Raw genomic sequence first — 21,115 nt, 5'->3', positions numbered from 1 at the left:
CGGAGGGCCGAATGACATATACCAATCGATTCAGCTCGACGAACTGAGCAAATGTCTGTGTGTGTGTGTGTATGTGTGTGTGTCTGTATGTGTGTTGTCAACTAAGAGGTCGAGATTTCAGAGATGCCTGGACCGATTTTGATCAAACTAGTCTTAAATGAAAGGTCTCCCCGTCACCCAAAACGCTATTGAATGGTTTTGGGATCGGATGTTTACTTTTTGAGTTATACGAAGTTTTATGTCAAAATTTTTAGTTTTTTGACAGTATCTGTCACAATTGACCTTGAAAACAGAATATGTTTTCAGACTTAGATTCTGCACGGCAATACCTATCCAACAAGCCATAGATTGCTATAATCCATCCATTTTTAACGGAGATATCGAAATTTTTGTGTAAACGACTTTTTCCCATATTCCAGCAGTAGGAGTTTTGAGCGCTGTATGACAAAGAAATGCTTGGGAGCAACGGAAAACACGTTTTTTTATACTGTTACATATAATTGTTTCTAAGTACCAAAAAGACTGTGTACAGCATCTTTTTTCATGGAATTTAGCCTCGGACCAATTTTAGCACGGTTCGTTTTTGGCAACATAATCGTTCGAATATGACATATATAAACCAGATGATGGCAGATTTTTTTTTAATTAAATTGTTTTAAACTACTTACAGCAATAAATGCTGGAAGAACATAACACCCATATACCATTCGAATCAGTTCGTCGAGATCAGCAAATGCGTGTGTGACAAATAATTTCACTCAATTTTTTTTCGGAGACGACTCAACCGTTTTCTACAAACTCGGATTCATACGAAAAGTCATATGCTCCCAAACAAAGTTCCTGAATTATGTTTGGTTCCGACCTCTGGTTCCGGAACTACAGGATGATATGTGAAACGAAATTAAAATTGTGTAACTTATTCTTCTCGTAGATGGCTGAACCGATCTAAGATTCAAATGAAATCTAAGAATCATCTGAAATTCAAATGAAAAGTTTCAAGATTCTATAAATATCTTGCTCTTCAGTCAGATCCAACTTCCAGTTTCGGGGATACATGGTGATCAATATAACAATGTGTATTTCACATACATTAATGAGGTTTATCGGGTTAGCAGATTTGGATAGTCGATAAAAAAAAATATTTTTTTTCAGTTTTAGTGGTATTCAGTTGTCGATTCAGAAGACATCTAAAAATTCAATTCGTGCTATGATTTCTCAAAGATGTCTTCTCTGATTTTCAAATATTTTGAAACAAATGTAAACTATGCAGTAACTCAGGTGAATTTATCTGACTTCGGCCATACCGATTTTAGAATACCGGTTCCAGAATAAAATCGTTTCTCAAAGCTCAATCGTTTTCTCAAAAAAAAAACCCAATCAAATGTCAGAAACAAAAATTCAAATTAAAATAAACTTACATACAAAAATTAATTAATTTTATCCAATTGTGACTTCCGGTTCTCGAATTACATGATGATGAATTTTTAAAATTCAAACCGATATAGAAGATCACAATCCCGAAAACCTTCAAAGTTGGACTCAAAACTGTTGTAATTTATTCGTCATATGGTCATACGAATCGGTTTGGGTTATGCTGGTTCCTGAATACCGGCTCTGGAAGTACCTTAAATTACCGTAAACTCTAAAGTGGAACTTATATATCATGGCATGTTTAATCGATTATCACACTTCTAGATTCAAATTCGATCCGATTTGCAGTTTCGACATTACAGAGTAATGAGTGATTAAAATCTCAAATTGTCGCTTAAAACTACGGTCATTAAAATAATGTCATGAAAACACCGAAGAATATTCATGCAAAAAACACATGCGGATTGATAAAAAAAGGTATCATCTCACTGCTAGGTGGATTAAACACGTTTTTAATTGCAATATCTCTAACGGCTATCAGTTCTGTGCATAGCACTACTTTATATCAATCGTTTCTACTTGTAACACTAGAGCAGTAAAGATGTATATAATTTATCATCACATTAATATTCTGACAACTAGTGTTATGATAAACATTAATTTACTATCATTCAAAAATTACTCTTCGCGAGTTTTACAAACGTATAATAAGCGAATTTCGTTTGCATGAAAATGTTTAAGAAACGCGTTTGAATTTCAACTAAAGTAATGGTTGATTTTCCATTGCGATTTTTGTTTTGCTTTGTGCTGTTTTTGACATTAGACAGCATTAAAAACAACATATTTTTCAATTACTTCAATATGTGCAAATCAAATAGCAAATTGGTTGAATCAACTAATTATTAGTTAAAACAACAACTGCACAAATCAAAATTTGCGAGATCGTATTTTGTTGATTGAAGGATTTTCCGTGAGCCTTCATTTGGCGGAAATTTAGCACACGCCTTCACAATATAACAAATCATTTGTTATGCACGGTCGAGGAGATGAATTCGATTGATTTTTTTGTTCCATATCCTTTTCTCGAGCAAAAGTTCTTAAGAATCTTTTTTGTTTTATTTTATGTTTCGTCTTCGTCTTATCAGTGCATAGCAGTTCATGTTGCAAGAAAGCAGTAAGTTGTAAAGTTATCTTTATTTCGGATACTTAAGTTGTACCAAAGTACAGTGTCGTTAGTGATGAAGCTCCAAACGTAGGACAAGTTTACGACATTCTGGTCGTTTTCAGCTAGTAGTCATTCAGATATTTGATTACAAGTAACTGGTTTGTACTGAACGTGCATTACTGTTTGTTTATTGTTTTAGCATGACCTACACACTTAAAAAAAAACTGTGATTTTACATCTCTTTTTTTTTGCTCCATTTAGATGCACATAAATGGAGCGTCGCAGCTCACGCAAATTTACGTGGAAGAACATTTAATATTGTGTCTAAAACTCCATACATGAAATACATTGAAATAAAAAAAAAGAATACTGAGAGCAACCGTCGCGACTTGAACCGAGAATCATTGGATCGCAAGTACGTCTGTTAATCGACTGAGCCACAGAAGCATGCATCTGTTTGGCTGGTAAAAGGTGCATTTAAATTCATACAGTCGCATCTCCTAGCAGAACGCAAGTTACAGTCGAAACCAGTAAAATTCAAGCTCATCTAACATTAAGTCATTACAAATGAGATTTTCCGTCATTTGACAAATTAGGTCTTTATGAATTACATCGTATGAAGGATTAGTTCACCTGTGAAATTCAATTTTTTTTTGGTGTGTACATTTGCTTACATACGGGAAGTCATCAGTAAAGACTTTCAAGCAGAGATCAGTTTACGTCTGAGTAGCATGACAGTTCAACATGAACTGTTATGCACTGACGAGTTGAAGGCAAAACGTACAATAAAACAACTTATAAACAGTCATGTGACCTCAGTACAAACCAATAACTTGTAACCAAACCTCAGGTTCGAGCTGACACGTAGTTAAATACAAAAAAGACCTGTTTTATTGTTTTGAAAACTACTTCTTTTCATTGTGGAATCAGGTGTTATCAATGAATTAGTTAGTTTTAACTTGATTCAACCACGGCTTTTCCTATTTACGAGCGGCCAGATCCATGCTACGTCCCACAGCGACAGTCAACAGAAAATCTTTAAATGCAAGAATCGGATAAATATGTTGGTTTCGGAAGAACGGGGTAAGTTTCCATTCTATTTTTGCATTTAAAGTTTTTTTGTCCGATTCTTCCAAAAATAAAATGTTATCATTGCACAAGTCGTGTTCGGATTTTACACGTAATGTTTTCATCCGGTTTCTGCACTCAAAAATATTTAAACTAGTTTTCCAAACTAAGCATTCAGCCGTTCAATTTTGGTTTGGTTTCATGGGAGGGAATTCCTTCCGTATTCCTTTATATTTAACCTTAAATATACTGTATTTCTAGAAGGCCCCGGCATTTTTTATAAATAGGGATGTAAATGTAACTGCTATTGATGTGACCTCGTGGCAGCTGCTTTATATCAATGGAGACGCATGGTAGCGGTATTGAGAGTACCAAATCAAAGAAGAAATTGTGATTCAAATGTAGTTCGAAACCGGGAATTGAAAAGTAATTTTTTTTTTCAAATAAAAAAAAAAGATTTTTTTATTAAACCATTTGGAATATAATAATCATTTTCGACATGGAACAAAATTACTAATTATTTCGAAGTTCAGAGTAAATAGTGTAGTCATTTTAAGCTGGTGGTCATTCGCCGCTGGAGTTAGAAAAAGTTTCTTACCCAATGTGAGGTGTTGGAGTAGATTCCGTTCTGGTGTTATTATTTGTTTTTATTTAACTCCGGTTCGTTCTGGTGTTCATCCCTAGATTTTCTCTATGCAAAAAAGCTCTAGAATCGAAAGTAGGATCCGAAGTACCATCCCACTTTTATATATAGGTTCAGTCAGATTCGAGCAATCGATGTAAATACATCTTGAGGTTTTTGAAGTCAAAAATTTTTATCTTTATTATCATTTTATCATTAAGATGAATTCATTTGAGAATTTGATTTATTTAACCCCACTTCCAGTATATTTGATCTTCAATCGAGGGTGTGATTAATAGATTATTCCGATGTAATTTTGATCACGAGGAACATCAAAATATTTGCTAACCACCTATCCAAGCAACAGTTATACTGCTTGTTTGAATAATATCAATCATTTTTCTTATGCTATAAAACATGCCAAGTGACAAATCGAGTAGGGGGTTATTCATTTCCTGGTGGGACAGATAACTGTTTGTTTCTATTGTAAGGCACTCCCGTCGGGGCCAAAACACAAGATCATATAGGTACATGTGCTGAAATTTGTAAGCTATACAATTGTTAATAGAAGTCATGTGTAATTTTGGCTCTTTGTTGTGGAAATGAAAAATGGAGAAGCTTGAGAGTCTCGTACTAACAAGAATCATCCCCACTATCCTAAAAGAACTAGGCACGATGGCCCTTTCGCCGGGCACGATGATGACTCGGGAGAAGAGGATACTTCCAGGATGGTCTGAAAGGGTTGAGTGTACGAGTGCAAGCAAACCACCAGAGAGTGCTTCTGTTTGGGGCACTCGTCCTTTGGCTTGAGGTTCAGTCGAGTGGCATAAAGGGGACGACGCACTTGACGAGACGAACCGGCAGGCAGAAGGAAGCAGCAGCAATGGCACGAGTGAGGTGCTACATACGAAGCAGATGTCAGTCAGCAGCTCCAGCATCATCGCCGTAGAAGTGTGGAATAATGAGTTTGAAGAGGATGGATAATGAATTCGGTCTAGTCTCGGGAAGTGTTTTTGCAGCGAAACGTTTTTCTCGCTCGTTTGGCGGTGTGAGCCATTTATACAGGCGGTGCCAGCCGCGCTAGTTGAGTAATAGTTATCTCGGCAAATATTTTCTCTAGTAAGTGATTTGTTTGCGTATTTTAATAGAGATGAAATCCAGCATCGCTTTACTTGTTCAAATTGTATTTAGACCAACTAATTTATTCTAAATTATACGATCAGACTGGTGCACTGATAGCCCTAGCCTATGGAGTACCATTTTTTATTTATGTTTGGTAAATATTTAAATGTGGTTCGAAAACATTTGGTTTTGAGTTATATTTTTTTCTAAAACTTTTAACTCCACTTAATCTAAACAAATCCTTTGCGATGATTTCCTCAATGCACTGATACGTGAATCAGGTTGGTGTGCTTCAGTCGAATCATCTTAGCATCCCTACGGACATGCACACACGAAGCTACTTTGTCCTCTATCACGACTGCAGTTTCAAATTGGAAAGGGAGAACAAAAGTTTCTGGGTACTTATGTATTTCGCCCCGAATAAATATGAATTTTCACTACTGAGCGTACACTACGTTTTGATCCAGAAGTTTTTCGAGATAATTTAAACAATTTAAACTTCCAAACTAACGGAGAGATCAAGAACTTGAACAGGCGACCGTTGGTTGCCGTTTTGTATAACAATTTCCCCCAAACTATGCCGCTCAAGTTGTCAGATAAGAATGCTAGTTGCAAGATTCTGTACAATACCAATTTTAGAAGCGAAGAAAAATCCTTTCTGAATTAATTTGTCACAATATTTCATTACTTGGTATCAAGTGTATATTTTGACACCCAAAATACTTATTTCAACACTTTATAATCAAAGTGATTGTAAAGGTTTCAATTTCTCGAATTCGAACATTCGAACGATTAGCATGTTTTCAATTTTGTTATATATGTTAAACGTTTTTTTCCAATAAGTCTAGTGTGTGGCAGTTAAACATGTGAAGTTCAAAGAAAGTCCTTGAGTCTATCCGAAAGCTATACAGAAAGTCTAAACTGAAAAGGATGGCCAAAAGCAGGCTCGTACCCAGGATTTTATTTTGGAAGAGGCCCTCAGATAAAAAAAATAATGTTACTGAAAATTACTTATGTACCCAATTTTCGGCGTTTTTAACAGACACTTTAAACTTTTCCACTGAAACTGTAATTATGGAGTATTCAAATAAAATTTGTGACTGTGCCCGAGAGAAGGAAGGCCATATCCCATAAAACCGACATTATGATCTTTCCGTTCCAATAAGATGTTTTTCGTGGCACTCGTGCCGCTTTAAAACACTCGTGCTGACTTCAGTCTATTGTCGGGTAATTATTCTGTTCTCTGGCGTATAACAATGGATTCAGCCAGACATGTACTCGAAGTGCGCTTGCGTTCGTCTTTCTAGCTCTAAATAAGTATGTGCTGGATCCCGCAGGATGTCTCTCGCATCTGCAGAATGTTACTTAACTAAGGCATGCTCGCGCACTTTCTCTTTCCGGTCGTCCAGTACAATTTTATGTATAACTATTATTATAATTTATTTTACTCCAGTTTTATCCTCCGTTTATGTGGTTTTGACTCTGTTCTGCCTCTTAGGACCTACCCCTGCGTGCTTTATCGGCAGTGGAGTTTATGATTTCGGGAGGGGCCAGGTAACGCATATAACGGTTCGTAGCGCATATGATTCACAAAAAAGTAACTCATGTAACTCTTCGTAACGCTTATAACCTACTAAAAAGTAACGTATGCTACGCTTCGTAACGTCTATAATTTACAAGAAAGTAACGCATGCAACGCTTCGTTACGCTTTCAAGTTACAAAAAACACATGTAACCCTCCGTAACGTCTATAATTTAAAAAAAAGTAACGCATGTAATGCTTGGTAACACCTTAAACTTACAAAAAAGTAACGCTTCGTAACGCTTCGTAACGCTCCGTAACGCTCCGTAACGCCTAAAACTTACTAAAATGTAAAGATTGTAACGCTTCGTAACGCCTATGATTCATAAAGAAGTAACGCATGTAACGCTTCGTAACGCCTATAACTTACAAAACAGTAACGTTTGTAAGGCTTCGTAATGTTTGTAACTTACAAAAAAGTAACGTATGTAACGCTTCGTAACGCCTATGACTTATAAAAAAGTGATGCATGTAACACTTTGTTCACCTATAACTTACAAAAAAGTAACACATCTAACGCTTCGTAACACCTATAACTTACCAAACAGCGACGTATATAAAACTAAAACCTGTAACTCCCTTAGAAGCAACGCACCATAACTCGTTTACCGCAAGAATCGTACCCTTATAACGGTTTTAACATTTAAATAACTCATATGATTTGTAACTTTCCTGCCTGGATTCGATTACCAACTCCGCACATAGGGCCAGAAAGTTTTTCTATCCCGAAGAGGTGAATGACCTTAAGGTTAAGACTTCTTTAATTGAAACAAAAAAAATCCATAGTACCTTTACTCAGGCATTGACTCAGATAGGCCTCAAAAACTTTCGTAACGTATATATCTTCAATAGTTAAATTACTATCTTATGTATATTATGTATTATTATTATTGTCATTCATTTTACCCCGGTTTCATCTTCCATTTTATGTAGTTTTGACTCTGTTCTGTTTCGTACAGCCTGCATACTTAATCGGCAGTGGAGTTTTGACCATCACGTAACTCTCAAAACCTCTATCTCACGGTGTAATCTACAGGATCAACAGCCCCATAATATATCTGTTTCTGTTTCTGATTTCGGCAGGGACCAGGGCCCCTTGGGCCCCGACTTCTGGGTACGTGACAGGCCAAAAGTCTGTAGTTGCTTTCAGTGACGCTCAAAAGCTTAGATGTAACCAAGTTTCACATAATTACATAACTTACTGAGGATCAAGCTCAAAAACTGAATTAATAAACAACTTATGTTTAAGTCGGTTTAAAAAAGCGTAGTCATGATTTTTTGTGATCGGTAATGTAGAATGGCATGAATTTTTTTCTGATTGTTCTGTCAAAACGAATCAACTATCAAATGTTTTCAATTCGATTTCTGCATTTTTTCAAAATCGGCTTCACTGTCCATTTTATTTTGTGCACGCATTCCAAGTTTGTAAACAAGTGCGTGAAAAATGTCGGTAAATTTCCAAATTGTAGTTCGTAGAAACTTGAACGCAGTTAGTTTGATGTTTGGTGAAAAACATGTTCAAAAACATCCTAAATATAACTTGGAACGTGAATACAGATGTCTCCAATAGGCGCTATTGGAGACATCTGTATTCAAATGAAGATTCGAACCTGATAGTTTAAAGCAATTCACCAAGCTTATAAAGGGTAATTTTTTTGCTGGTATCTTTTTGGCAACACTGTTTTTGACAGATCATGCGGGAATCGCCTCTTGTATCAATGCCATGCTTGTTCAGTTTGGTCTATATATCATCATGAATCGTCGTCTGGTCTTTCATTTAATCATGAATAGGTGTTGGCAAAGTTGGAGGAAGATCCACTTTTTTATCAAAAAATTGTGTCCAGTCCAGCGCCAAAGCTATTTCTGGTTGAATGGATACGTCAACCAGCAAAATTGTCGCATCTAAAGTGAAGACCAGCCAGCAGCATTGCAAGAGCTACGAATGTATCCCAGAAAAGTTACTGTTTTCTGTGGATTATGGACTGGTGGCATTATTCGTGAAATACCGGCCGACATGTTGGAGAGAGAGCGCGCCAAAATTTTACCTTGCGCCATCTAAAACGGAGCCGCGGCCAACATTTGCGTGAAATCATCTTCAAACATCAAATTATATTGATCGTTCTATCGATTCCAATTAAGATTCCATCAATTTTCTCAAATCTTTTGTTTGAAAAAGAACGAATAAAACGCACAAAGTTTCGTCCAAGGTATCAGGGCATTATTGATGCCTAAGGTGATTTGATTTGCTATTAATGTATTCGCATGAAATATTTGAAAGATTTTTCAAATTGTGTCTTTTCACTTTCTCACAATAGTGACTACCCAACTAACCAATGATTTCGTTTAGGCAGCTTACGAAGATCATGATTAGCATTTTAAGCGACCATTTTTAAAGTTATTATCTTCACTTGGAAGTACACGTGACGCAACCGTACGTATTTGGAGGAGCTTCTAGAATACATTATTCAGCTTTTATGCAGCGTGAAAGTTCACGCAGAAGTTGTTCTGTATTTTCAAATTATCATAAAAGGCACGTGATTTCTTTAGCAGCTACCTAACTAACCGAAAGTTTGCGGATAAAAGGGACTGATTTGGCTCAAGCAGTCTACGAAATTCATGAATGGCATTCAAAGCAACCCATTTTTTAAGTAATTATCCTCACTTGAAAGTTCCCATGACGCAACCGAACTAAATTCTAAGCAAGTTCTAGAATACATTGTTTCGCTTATATGCAGCGAGAAAGTTCGCGCGGAACTTGTTCTGTTTTTCGAACTGTCAAAAATTACCACGTGTTTTCTTAAGCAGGAGCAACAAGCAGCAAAAAAGTAAAGGTTTTGAGTAATTGTGGACCTTCTGATTGCTTGGATAGAAAGTTCAGGCGGAACTTATTCTGTACTTTACGGCTATGAAAAAGTCATTTTTGTCAATTTAGAATCACTTTTGACGTCGGTTGGTGGCACAGTTACTAGGCTATATTGCAAGACAATTTTCTTCAATTACTCCAATGAACTCTCTTTTCACTGTACATACTACCCAAATAAAAAACAAATTGCGAAATTTTTGAATTTTCATCGCACCAACACGAGAAGACATGCTCACTAGTTAAGAGTTTCAACGGAAGTCGAGAAATATGTCAAGCGCTTTAATATAGATTGAAAATCTTCGAGCTCCTATCTCCTTCACGTGTACAGCTGATTAATCGATGTTGCGAATGCAATTTGTCCGAGTGAATACGGTACAGCGAAGACACTTAGTGGAACAAACTAGTATGCGATTTGTTGAGAGTAGCGCTAGAACGGTCTTCTTGAACATACCAAAAATTACCAAGAAAATTTAATGAAACTGAAAGTTCATCGAAGCAAGCCACAGCCCTAATTGTTGTAAATATATCGTTTGCTTATAAATAAGCAAAAACAATTTTGTTGTTGAATGCAGTCTTAAAAAAAATTCAAATTACACATGAAATGTATTGTTTTTATTGAAAACTTCTGTCTGCTTTGATGTTTAAATTCACATTTTTACATCTTGTAAATTAAGATGGCTTCTATCGTATCAAAGAACGCTCACCAGCAACTCTTCACACGATTGAATCAGTGCCATCAAAGAGAGACGGATATCATCGCAATAACAAAAACCCGGCATGGCTCATTTAACATAGAATAGACACCAGCGCGAGAGCGAATTTCTCTCGATGACATTTCTGAGAATCAAAGGTTAGCATCCTGGGGGTGGGGATCCTCTCTGAAGCAACAAACGGTCGCTTATTCTCGTTTTGCGATCCGATTCTATACAGGCAGTTTGATAATTGCGATAGAATCATTTTACTATTACCGCTTATTCTAACTAGTGCATATAACCTTTGTATAAGTTGTGTCTTTGAAAATGTCTGTGAATGCTCCACACAAGGGTTTTGAAATGTTGCAACCTAGTATGAGAATCATCAAGTTGAATCATCGATTCGATTTTCTGCGATAATTGTCAACTTGCGATTCTCTCTTGGGAAATTCCACACAACACGATCCTTATCTGACTGTAAATTTTTTTAAGGTCTGTGAAATACTCAGAGTATGAAGTGAAGTGAAGAAATGTAGAAAAATTTTCTCGCGGTTCATGCATTGAGAGCAGAGATGCCATTTATACAGATTTATCTTTATTATACAGATTTTAACATGCGCATACAGATTTCATACAGAATACAGATTTTATACAGATTTCCTAAACTTAATACAGATTTATACAGATTTCACAAAAAATTGCAAAGAACATATTTTTTTCCGTCTGAGCTCTTTTCGGTAGCTCGAAACGAGAAAAAAATTTCGTAATCAATGGGCAAATCACAAACTGATCTGTAAATCTTAAAATGGTGTTGGTATTTGAAGTTGAGCGCTTAGATCCCACATCAACTTACCAAGACAATATTATAAAAGTATATGAAATCGAAATTGCGTTTTGTTGATTCTGATTGTTGATGTAAATTTGCCAACATTTAATTTCGTCGTGTATTATTGAATTTCTCACTATAAAACCAAGAAATATTGGAATAACAATACCGCACTTTATTTTCATTATACAAAATTCGGTTTTTTGGTGAATACAGATATATACAGATTTTCCATTCCACCTAATACAGATTTTCTATGAAAATATCTGGCATCTCTGATTGAGAGACTCGAGTTATTGTAGCATCTTCTACCGGATTGAAAATGTTGTATACAATATAGATAGCAATATAGCAGCTTCTGTCAAATTTTCGGCAATCACCAACACTGGATCTAACACATACCTATTTAACGTACTCTTACATATGTAAAATGCAATAAATTATTAAGTTTACTTGCGACGCAATTCCGCATATGACTCTATTCAAGAGGACGTAATTCGTAAAATGACCGAATTTTACAAGAATGATTTAAATGTGTGTCTAACAAACCCAGCATTTCGAGTAGACGTGTAAATTTACATGTTTCAGCACTTAATAACATGTTAGAAATATGCGTTAGGTGTAATGCATAAATTACACACCTAGAAAAATCGTGTTCCGGTACTTCTGGAACCGGGAGCTTGGAACCAGTATAGCCGAAGTCGGTTCGTTTAGTAAGTAACTTATATAGGTTACAAATTGAATCAGTTTTAAGCCAAATCTAGAAAAAATTTACCCTTCGTCGCTCTAAATGACGGTGTGAAATTCGATAGCAACTTATGGGACTACGAGATTTTTTATTTTATGAGTGACATTGTTTGACACATACTCACATACATACACATACACAGCCACATATATTGCTCAGCTCGATGAACTGTGTCGAATGATATAGAACAGCCTGCGGGCCAATTTCCACTAGTCAATTTTTCAAGTGATTGTATAAACTTTCCATATGAGAAAGGCATCGTTATCATAATTTTGTGATAATACTAACAAATAAGCACAAATTGGATGGCAGATTTACAAATTTACATATTTTACACCTGAAAAATACAGCTTTAAATGTGGCAACCCTGCACGCTATACGAAATTGAACAAAGCACGCTGCTAACGGAGAAAAGTCGCACATCGCGTACTAGTTTTGCATCGTCATTTTGAATTTGAATGTTTTGACACTCATTGCCCTATAATTTCGAAACCGGAAGTCGGATAAGGATGGGATTGCACAGTATATTTAAAGCCAATGAGAGCTTTAATTTGAATTATGATTCGTGAAAACTGGCGTTACTGAGAAATCGAAGTGAGTTCGGTTTTTTGAGCTTTTCTTCATTATTATCGGTGCTTTTGGAAGCGGAAACCGGAGACTAGTAGTTCCAAAGTAGTGTTATATATTCACTAACTAACAAGATCTACCAACTGGATGAATATAGCAGTAAGTTTTAAAAAAATGTGCACCTCGTTTCGCCATCGCTTGTGAAAAAATACTCATGAGATTGTAAATTTTCACTAATCGCACTGTAATACCGGAACCGGACGTCAGAGACTTTTTAAACAATTTTAAAACCTTTTATTTGTGGCTATAAGACCTTTCATTTGAATCTAAGTTTGTGAAAATCGGGTCTGCCATCTCTGAGAAACGTGTGTGACTATTTTTTCATTTTTTTTTGTGCATCTGAGTTTGTGAAAATCGGTTTAGCTATCTCTGAGAAAAGTGAGAGCCATTTTTTTTCATTTTTGCCTTTCTCATATAGAAAGGCTATGCAATCGCTGTGGAAACCGACTTTACAACCGAGGCCCGGAGAGCCGAGTGTCATATACCATTCGACTCAGTTCGTCGAGATCACAAAATGTCTGTCTGTGTGTGTTTATGTATGTATGTATGTGTGTATGTTACAAATAATGTCACTCAATTTTCTCAGAGATGACTAAACCGATTTTCGCAAACTCTGATTCAAACGAAAGGTATTATGATTCCATAGCTTGCTATTGAATTTTATCTTCATCCGGTTTCCGGTTCCAGAATTACAAGGTAACATGTGCAAATCTATGAGAAAATGCGCATTCAATTTTGTCGGAAATTTCTTAACCGATTTTCACAAACTTAGATGCAAATAAAAGGTCTTGAAATTCTTCAAAAAGTGTTGAATCCAGATCCGACTTCTGATTCCGGTATTACAGCGCGATAAGTGGAAATTTTTTTTTTCATGAGTATTTTTTCACAAGTGATGACGTAACGAGGTGCAAAAGAATTTATTGCACAAAACTTACTGGTAAATTCATCTAGTTGGCAGAACTTGTTAGTTAGGCGATATATAATTCTACTTTGAGACTATATATTTCCGCTACCGAAAGCACCAGTAATAGTGAAGAAAAGCTCCAAAAACGGAACTCACTTCGATTTCTCAGCAACGGTTGAACCGATTTTTCCAAATCATGATTCAAATTAAAGTGTTGTTCTAATAGGTTCGAAATTATAGGGCGATGAGTGTCAAAACTGTCATATAAAATGATGCAAAACCGGTACGCATCGGTAAGTGCTTATACGGGAGAAGGAAACACCACCGCCTAGCACACATCGTGTTCTGTATAGCGTGCAGGGTTGCCACATTTAAATCTTTGTTAACTTGACATAACTGTTTACAAATTGAAAACGTCTTCGAAAATGGTGCTAACGTGTAAAAAATTTATTTTCGAGAGTAACGTTAAGCTAAGAGAATGCGGCTGGTTGGTGGTTCAATCCATAGAGCGCTGGTCTTACAAGTCAGTTGTCGTATGTTCGAGAACCGACCTGGACAAATTCTTAGTGACAGTAGAATCGTATATCATGGGGTAGCTCAGCTCAGTTTACCGGCAGTGAGTTTCCCGTGATTGAAACCAGTTGAAATTGCATCTTGAACCAAATGCATGATACTTGGAAGAATTTTGCTCAACATGCCACCTAAAATGACTTAGAACATGAGATGATCAGTAACGTAGATGGCCACGCCCGTGTAGGTCATTGTAGGAAGAGAAGGAATGTTAGTTCAACACTTGTTGCTAGTACTGACCACAAGTGTCACAGGAAGAGGTGGTGTTAGTGAGGCCAGGAAAGGATCAGTATTTATCTTAGTAGATAATACGAAATTGTTATTTGAAAATCTACCGATCTTAAAATAAATAAAATCTATAATTTTTTTTTTATCAAAATACCGAATTACGATGACGTTTTAATTCTCAGGACAGTATCAATCAATTTAAAATCAACCGAATCCCAAATCTTAACTAGAAACGCGATATCAATAAAAATTGTTTCATAGAAATAATCTTCAAAAATGGAAATAACAATATATTCATAATAGAGGTTTGATTAACAATACCTGAAATGCATTGGTAAATTTCTAACGAAATGTTAGTTCTTAAACCTATAATTTTTTCCTCAATCTCTAGACAGCCGGTTACTGAGAGATAAATATGGAGTTATTTTAATTGAAGCCCAATTAGACCTGAGTAGCTGAGGTGCTACGATAATGATAAAATAAAACAATAATTAGCTTATTAGAATGTATGTTTGATTTTTCGCGAATAAATGAAAAACTATGGCACTGGTTTAGAGATTCTCGGTTTGTTTCACAATGAAACTATATGCTCGGTAGCTACTCTAATCCTAACAGTTCCAAGACAAATGCTGAGCTTGTCTTGTCCTCCTATATCATACCTGGCTATCACAGTAAATGCCCAGACAGCTCAACTTAGCTTAGTTATATGCATTACTGTAGTACATTTAACACTCCTTAATAATGAATTTCGTTTACTTTACAGAGTCCGGAACTGGGCTATTCGGTTTGGAGTGGATCTCTGGGAATTCGGTCGTCAATTCACCAAAGTCAACGACATTAGAAGTGTAAGTATAAGGATTAATATGAAGTATCGTTTTTCATGCGGTTCAATCGTTTTTGGGTAAACAAGGAATGTTCCAGTGTCATACAAATACAATAAATTATATATTGCTGTTGCGAGCCACAGCAAACCAAACCAAACACTATTATCCTATTAGAACGATATTATTGTTCTTGAATATCCAGCTTTTATCGAAGAAATTACGTACAGTATTATTTGAACGGGACTTCCTGTTTCCAAGGATTTTGTGCAACGATGTACAGATCCTGCCATATGCCTATGGATGGCATACTAGCAGCGAAGGCCACACGTTTCCGTATAACAATTTTATCCTTTCACAAAAGGAAGTGCGGTTTTCCGAAGCCCTGGAATAAGGAACGTTTCGGCTAGTTTCACCTGTTTACCACTTGACTCCATCTAGCGCACAGAACCAGTCTTACTGTACATATCATATCCCCGCACGGTTCAATATGTATAGGTGTTCATCAGACTGGCTTCCGCAGTTTTATGTGTGTCCTTCACAGGCCGCAAAGTTGTAGCGGAAGCGAATAAAAGAGAAACTTTCCTTCCCTTATAGAAGGGGATACCGAACCATTTCTGAAATAGGATGCATCACATCGGTAAATGATGAGGAAGGATTTTCACGGCAAGCAATCGATTTTATGTCTTCCAAAGCTACGACAGTAGCTAGCCCACTATCTCTATCTCTCTCTTTCTCTTTGACACCGACTGGCTTACCTTTGTGTATGTGTATATATATAAAATTTGGCCTCGAAAAGAGGCGCACACATGTACAATTGCTATATTGGTGGACTAAGGGTGTAAGCAGAGCTTCGAGGTTTGACCATTATTCAAGGTGGGGGCAATATGAATAGTATTCTATTATCTATTGCATGACACGAGAAGAGTTAATACAGATGGCATTCTGGTTTAGTTGGCTCAATCATAGTTAGACTTCTTGTCGTTTCAATGTTCACATATACTCATATATTTTATCTGATGTTGATTCCATATTATGGAAAATTTACTTGTCATTAGAATACAGAATTATCATAATTGTGTTGAGATTACAACTAATATGTATATCAACTAATTTTCCACGAAAGGTTTTATAGTTTCACAATGGTTCTAAACTTAGCTAGAAAAGGATCTAGTGAAAATAAGTTCGATATAGAATTTTTCTTTATCTACTCATACGCAAAAACGTCTGTATTTTTTGACAACAGTGATGGCACTTCACTAGAGTGATACACCAGTGTGTAAGTTTCATTGCTACACTGTGGATGCATTCGGTGGGCTCCACACAAAAAGGAAAGCGAACTTCTTCTCAGTGTTCATTAGACAGACTTTGAGTGTGTGCTTGTGTTGAAAGAAGCTGGTGCTAGAGGACCACGTTCTCTTCGCATGAATCGCTGTGCTCTCGCGTAAATACACCCAAGTGATCAATGGCGCGTGATGGTGAGCGAACACTTCTGTGAACTTCAATTAATAGAGAGTAAATATGGCCTTGCTATGAAAAACTTTCAAGGAAACACGAAAATTCAACGATAAATGGTTTTATTTCGCTGCTGTTTCGTGCCCCACGCTTCTTCTACGCAAAGCATAAACCAGAGAGAATTTCTGCTCGAGCACTTTGGTGTGATTCAGTGCTAGAGGTAAAAGAAAATAAACACGCGCTCTCATGATGCGTGCTCACTTTACTCACAGCTATTTGTTGTCGTTCTTGTTTGAAAGAGTCTTATTTTCGTATTAAAGTTTCCGTCTTGGCACACTCTAATAGTTGAAAATGTCAACCCGAATTTGAGTAAAAATCATCACAAACTTGTGTAAGATGCACAAAATAGTATTTTTATTTTAATTTTTATTTTAATTTCAACGTCATTGTATTGTTCTTTTTCGATTCTACTTAGACACAGTCATATACCGTCTTCTGTCGAGGTTACAATAAAGAATAGTTGCCTCGAATAAAATAGTGTTCTGTACAATAAGATAGTAAATGTATTTTTTGGAAGTGAAAATAAGGCGGATGAGCAATGTCACTGACATAACCGAAATAAAAATACAAATTAAACCGGAACATTTCCTGTAAATAGCTGAAGATCAGCATATTTCAAAGGAAGAAAATGGATTAGTTTATTGCAATGGAGGTAGATTTCGTAATCCGTTTTTTTGGATTCACAGTTCGAAAAAATCTTGTGATTTTACATCTGTTAAGATGCACATAAATGAAGTGTCGTATTTCACACAAATTTACATTCAACAACATGTCAAATTGTGTGATTTGGAATTTACTTGAGTTGAAATCGTATGAAATAAAAAACAAAATTTCTATTGTAGCGGCACAACTTGAACCGAGAAACATTAGCACATTCGGCATGGCAGCGAAGATTGGGTGTTAGAGTGTGAAGTTCACTGCAGTAGAGTGATCGTCAGTGTATTCGACATTCGGTTTCAATTGAATTGAATGAAGTTTTACTGCACTGCACAAAGCAAGTCAGTCAATCGACTGAATCACAGAAACTTGATGAATACTTTATAAATCCATACATCCATACAGCGGCACTTGGTGGCCGATTGCAAATTACATTCGCAGCCTGTAAATTTCTGTACCAGTGGAATATTGCGAAATTTCAAAAGCTAAGTAGTTTGTAGAATTATATCACCTGTAAAATTGATATTGTTTTATTGGATCTATATAATTGAAATTATTTGATGTTTGAAAATGTTAATGATTAAGCAGAATATCGATGGAAATATTTGCCTCGCGTTTGATGCGCGGTGGTACTACATATAATGCTCAGTTTAACACAAAAAAAAACGCGAAAACCGACCCAAAAAGTTTGAAGATAACGAACTACAATCGTTGTTGAACGAAAATGATACACAAACACGACAAATGATGACGAAGCAGTTAAATGTTATTCGGAAAGCCATTTTCGACTACCACTTGAGAGTCATGGGGAAAATTCAAAAGGTTGGTAAACGGGTTCCACATAAACTGAACGAGCAACTGACGGAGATGCGAAAAACTTAGAGCGAAATGGTCTTTTTATGCAACGAGAGTTTTTTGCATCAAATTGCGACTGACGATGAAAAATTGATATATTGTGAGAATCAGAAGCGTAAAAAATCATGGATAACGACAAGTGGCATGGTGGGATCAGCAAATAAAAATTTACTATGAATTTGTTAAACCCGGCGAAAATGGTTAATATCGTCCACTATCGTGAGTGAATGATGATTGGAATAACGCATTAATCGATAATCGACCAGAAATTCCATCTCCAACAGTTTTGACTACTGTTTCCGGTGTTGGAACCGTCAAGCGCAGGTCATGGTCCTAAATTGACAATACCTGCATGTTGGATCAGTTTTAAAGATTTTGAAGATTTTTAACGATTTTCATTTTAAATTAAGGCTTTGGATTTTTAGTAATCTTCGTCCCATAACTCTTGAACCGGAAGTCGGATCCGTCTAAAATATCATAGCAGCCTATGGGACCATAAACCATTTCATTTGAATCTAAGTTTGCGAGAACCGATTTCACTATCCCTGATAAATTGAAGTGTTAGGGGACGGGTGTAGTGTGATGGGTAAGTCGATGCCTTTCACGCAGCCGGCCTGGGTTCGATTCCCAACCCCGCACATAGGGTCAGAAAGTTTTTCTGGCCCGAAGAGGTGAATGACACTAATGTTAAAGCCTCTATAATTAAAACAAAAAAAATTGAAGTGAGTTCCATTTTATAGAGTTTTCGATAACCATTTCCTGTACTCAGGGAACAAAAAAGGAGACGGGTATAGCCAAAGTTCTGGTCGTCGGTTTGTTTGGCCATCAAATAATTAGACATTCATATAGAAACAATTTTTAACATAGTTTCAGAGTTCTTATGTTTTGTGCGCTGACACTTTAAATGACAGTTTAATATTTTCAACACTTTTCACCCTATAATTATGTAACCGGAAATGGGAACCCAATGAAATTCTACACCAACCTATGAGACCATAGGAGCATTTATTTGACCCATAGTTTGTTCGGTTGAACTATCCCTGAGAAATTGAAGTTACCACTGTTTCCGGTATTTTCGGAATCTAAAACCTGGGACCGGTATTACAAGTGAAATCGTTACGTTTGGCCATCCACTATCAAGAATATTGGAACAATTTTTAGCACTGTTTTGTAGAATTTGTACATTTTTCTCAGCATGACTTAAACGACGGTTGGAAATTTTATCTCATCTTATAATTCCGGAGCCGAAAGTTTGATCCGAATAAAATTTTATAGTATTCTCTGAACTCATGAGATATTTTTGTTTTAATATAAGTTGGTGAAATTCTGTCTTCTTTGGAGCTTTCAATCACTATTTCCCGTGGTTTTGATTGCTCAGTCATTAATAAACAAGATCTAGTCATTAATAAACAAGATCTCTAAGTTATCAAGCTAGATTTTGATAACCGGCTTTGAAGAATCCGTTGTTTTCATGGTCTGAAACTTATAAAACAGACTGATATCTCTTTTTGTGCGGGTGATACGTACCTCGTTAAAAAACCGTGTTACTTCGGAAATTCGTGTAAAAACGCGTAACTTCGGAAATTCTCATAAAAACCCGCGTAGCTTCAGAAACGCGTGAAAAACATCAGAGTGTACACTCGAAAATAAAATTTTTGCTCTTATCTCCGCAACCGGTAGTTAAAAAAAACCAACTGGCAAAATTCTAAAATTTTCTATGAGATTTTCATTTAAATGAACGTAGTTTGTAAAAGACGGTTCAGCGATCGTCGGGAAACGTGAGTGCGCATAACTTCATATATTTTGCACCAGTCACCCAGTATTTTTGTGATCTCGATGAAATGATTCGGACGGTATATGACACGGATTTTTACAGTGATTGCATAGCCTTTCTTAATGAGAAAGGTGAAGATCGACAAGAAATAGTTGTACTTCCTTGTGCCAACTAAACTCTTCCATATGATTACACACTAAATTCGTTTTACCAATATAATTTGCTGTAAGTAAAACATTGTTTTCTGTAAATGCAGTAATAAGTAATGAACGCCAAAAGCCAACAACTTTTGCTCGATGTATTTGCTGACATAACAGCTCGGCAAACTTCTGCAAATTTCGATGAAATTCGTCAGTAATGATTTCGTGTGTTGGGTTTTAGTCCAATATGCCAAAGATCGGGAAAATGCACGCGAACTGCACTGGTACTGATTAAGGTTATGTTTTGGCTATTTTTGTGATGTCGGAAATTCAATTTGGTAGACTATAGCTACTTCAGAATCATGGAGTTTTTAAATACTCAAGATATGATAGTGATGATTTATAACAAACATTATATCCAATAACATACGCTAATTGCTCATAATATTACAAAGTCATACACGGAACCGCAAAACAACCTAATTTTAAGTACATTCCACTCAATTTCAGGGTTCCGTTCAATAACCTAAATTTAGGTAAAGTGGCTCTAGGTAGTTTCCGTAAAGCTTATAGCTTATTTACTCCACAGTTGAGTCGTATTGACTCAATTTCAAGTTGGTACGGTTTATTTAATTTTAACTTATTGAATGAAATTTCCGATGTTGGGTGGTTTTGCTCCTTGTATTTTGACACCAATTGAAGGGGCGAATGAAATGAAGGATTCAAAAAAACTCAAAATTAAGTAAAAAGAAGTCAAATCATAGGTAGTTTTTATTTTCCGTGTAGATTTTTAATGAAAGTGAAAGTAACAAATCATAAGAATATCTCCAAATCATTAAGTAACTCTAGTTTCGTTTCCTTTTCAAATCGTTTGTCAGTACTGACATAAGTCAACAGAATAACGTCGGTTGTGAAATCAGAAATTTCATCCACAAAAAAATCTCTGTGAAATGAACAAATTTCCT

At 36.1% G+C, this 21,115-nt stretch overlaps 1 protein-coding gene across 2 annotated transcripts in view; it reads left to right on the top strand.

Annotated features, from left to right (window-relative positions):
• LOC131427405 (voltage-dependent calcium channel subunit alpha-2/delta-4) overlaps positions 1 to 21,115 on the top strand; it is a 120,246-nt gene that overhangs the window by 9,179 nt on the left and 89,952 nt on the right. For both annotated transcript variants that reach the window (XM_058590563.1, XM_058590564.1), the window contains exon 2: positions 15,152 to 15,233. In XM_058590563.1, the coding sequence (XP_058446546.1) occupies positions 15,152 to 15,233 (82 nt within the window). The remainder of the gene's footprint in view (positions 1 to 15,151; positions 15,234 to 21,115) is intronic.

This window comes from Malaya genurostris, chromosome 2 (genome assembly GCF_030247185.1).
Source record: "Malaya genurostris strain Urasoe2022 chromosome 2, Malgen_1.1, whole genome shotgun sequence".
Lineage (NCBI taxonomy): Eukaryota > Metazoa > Arthropoda > Insecta > Diptera > Culicidae > Malaya > Malaya genurostris.
The sequence above is the reverse complement of the archived record's forward strand: the minus strand, read 5'-3'. Positions and strand labels throughout refer to the sequence as shown.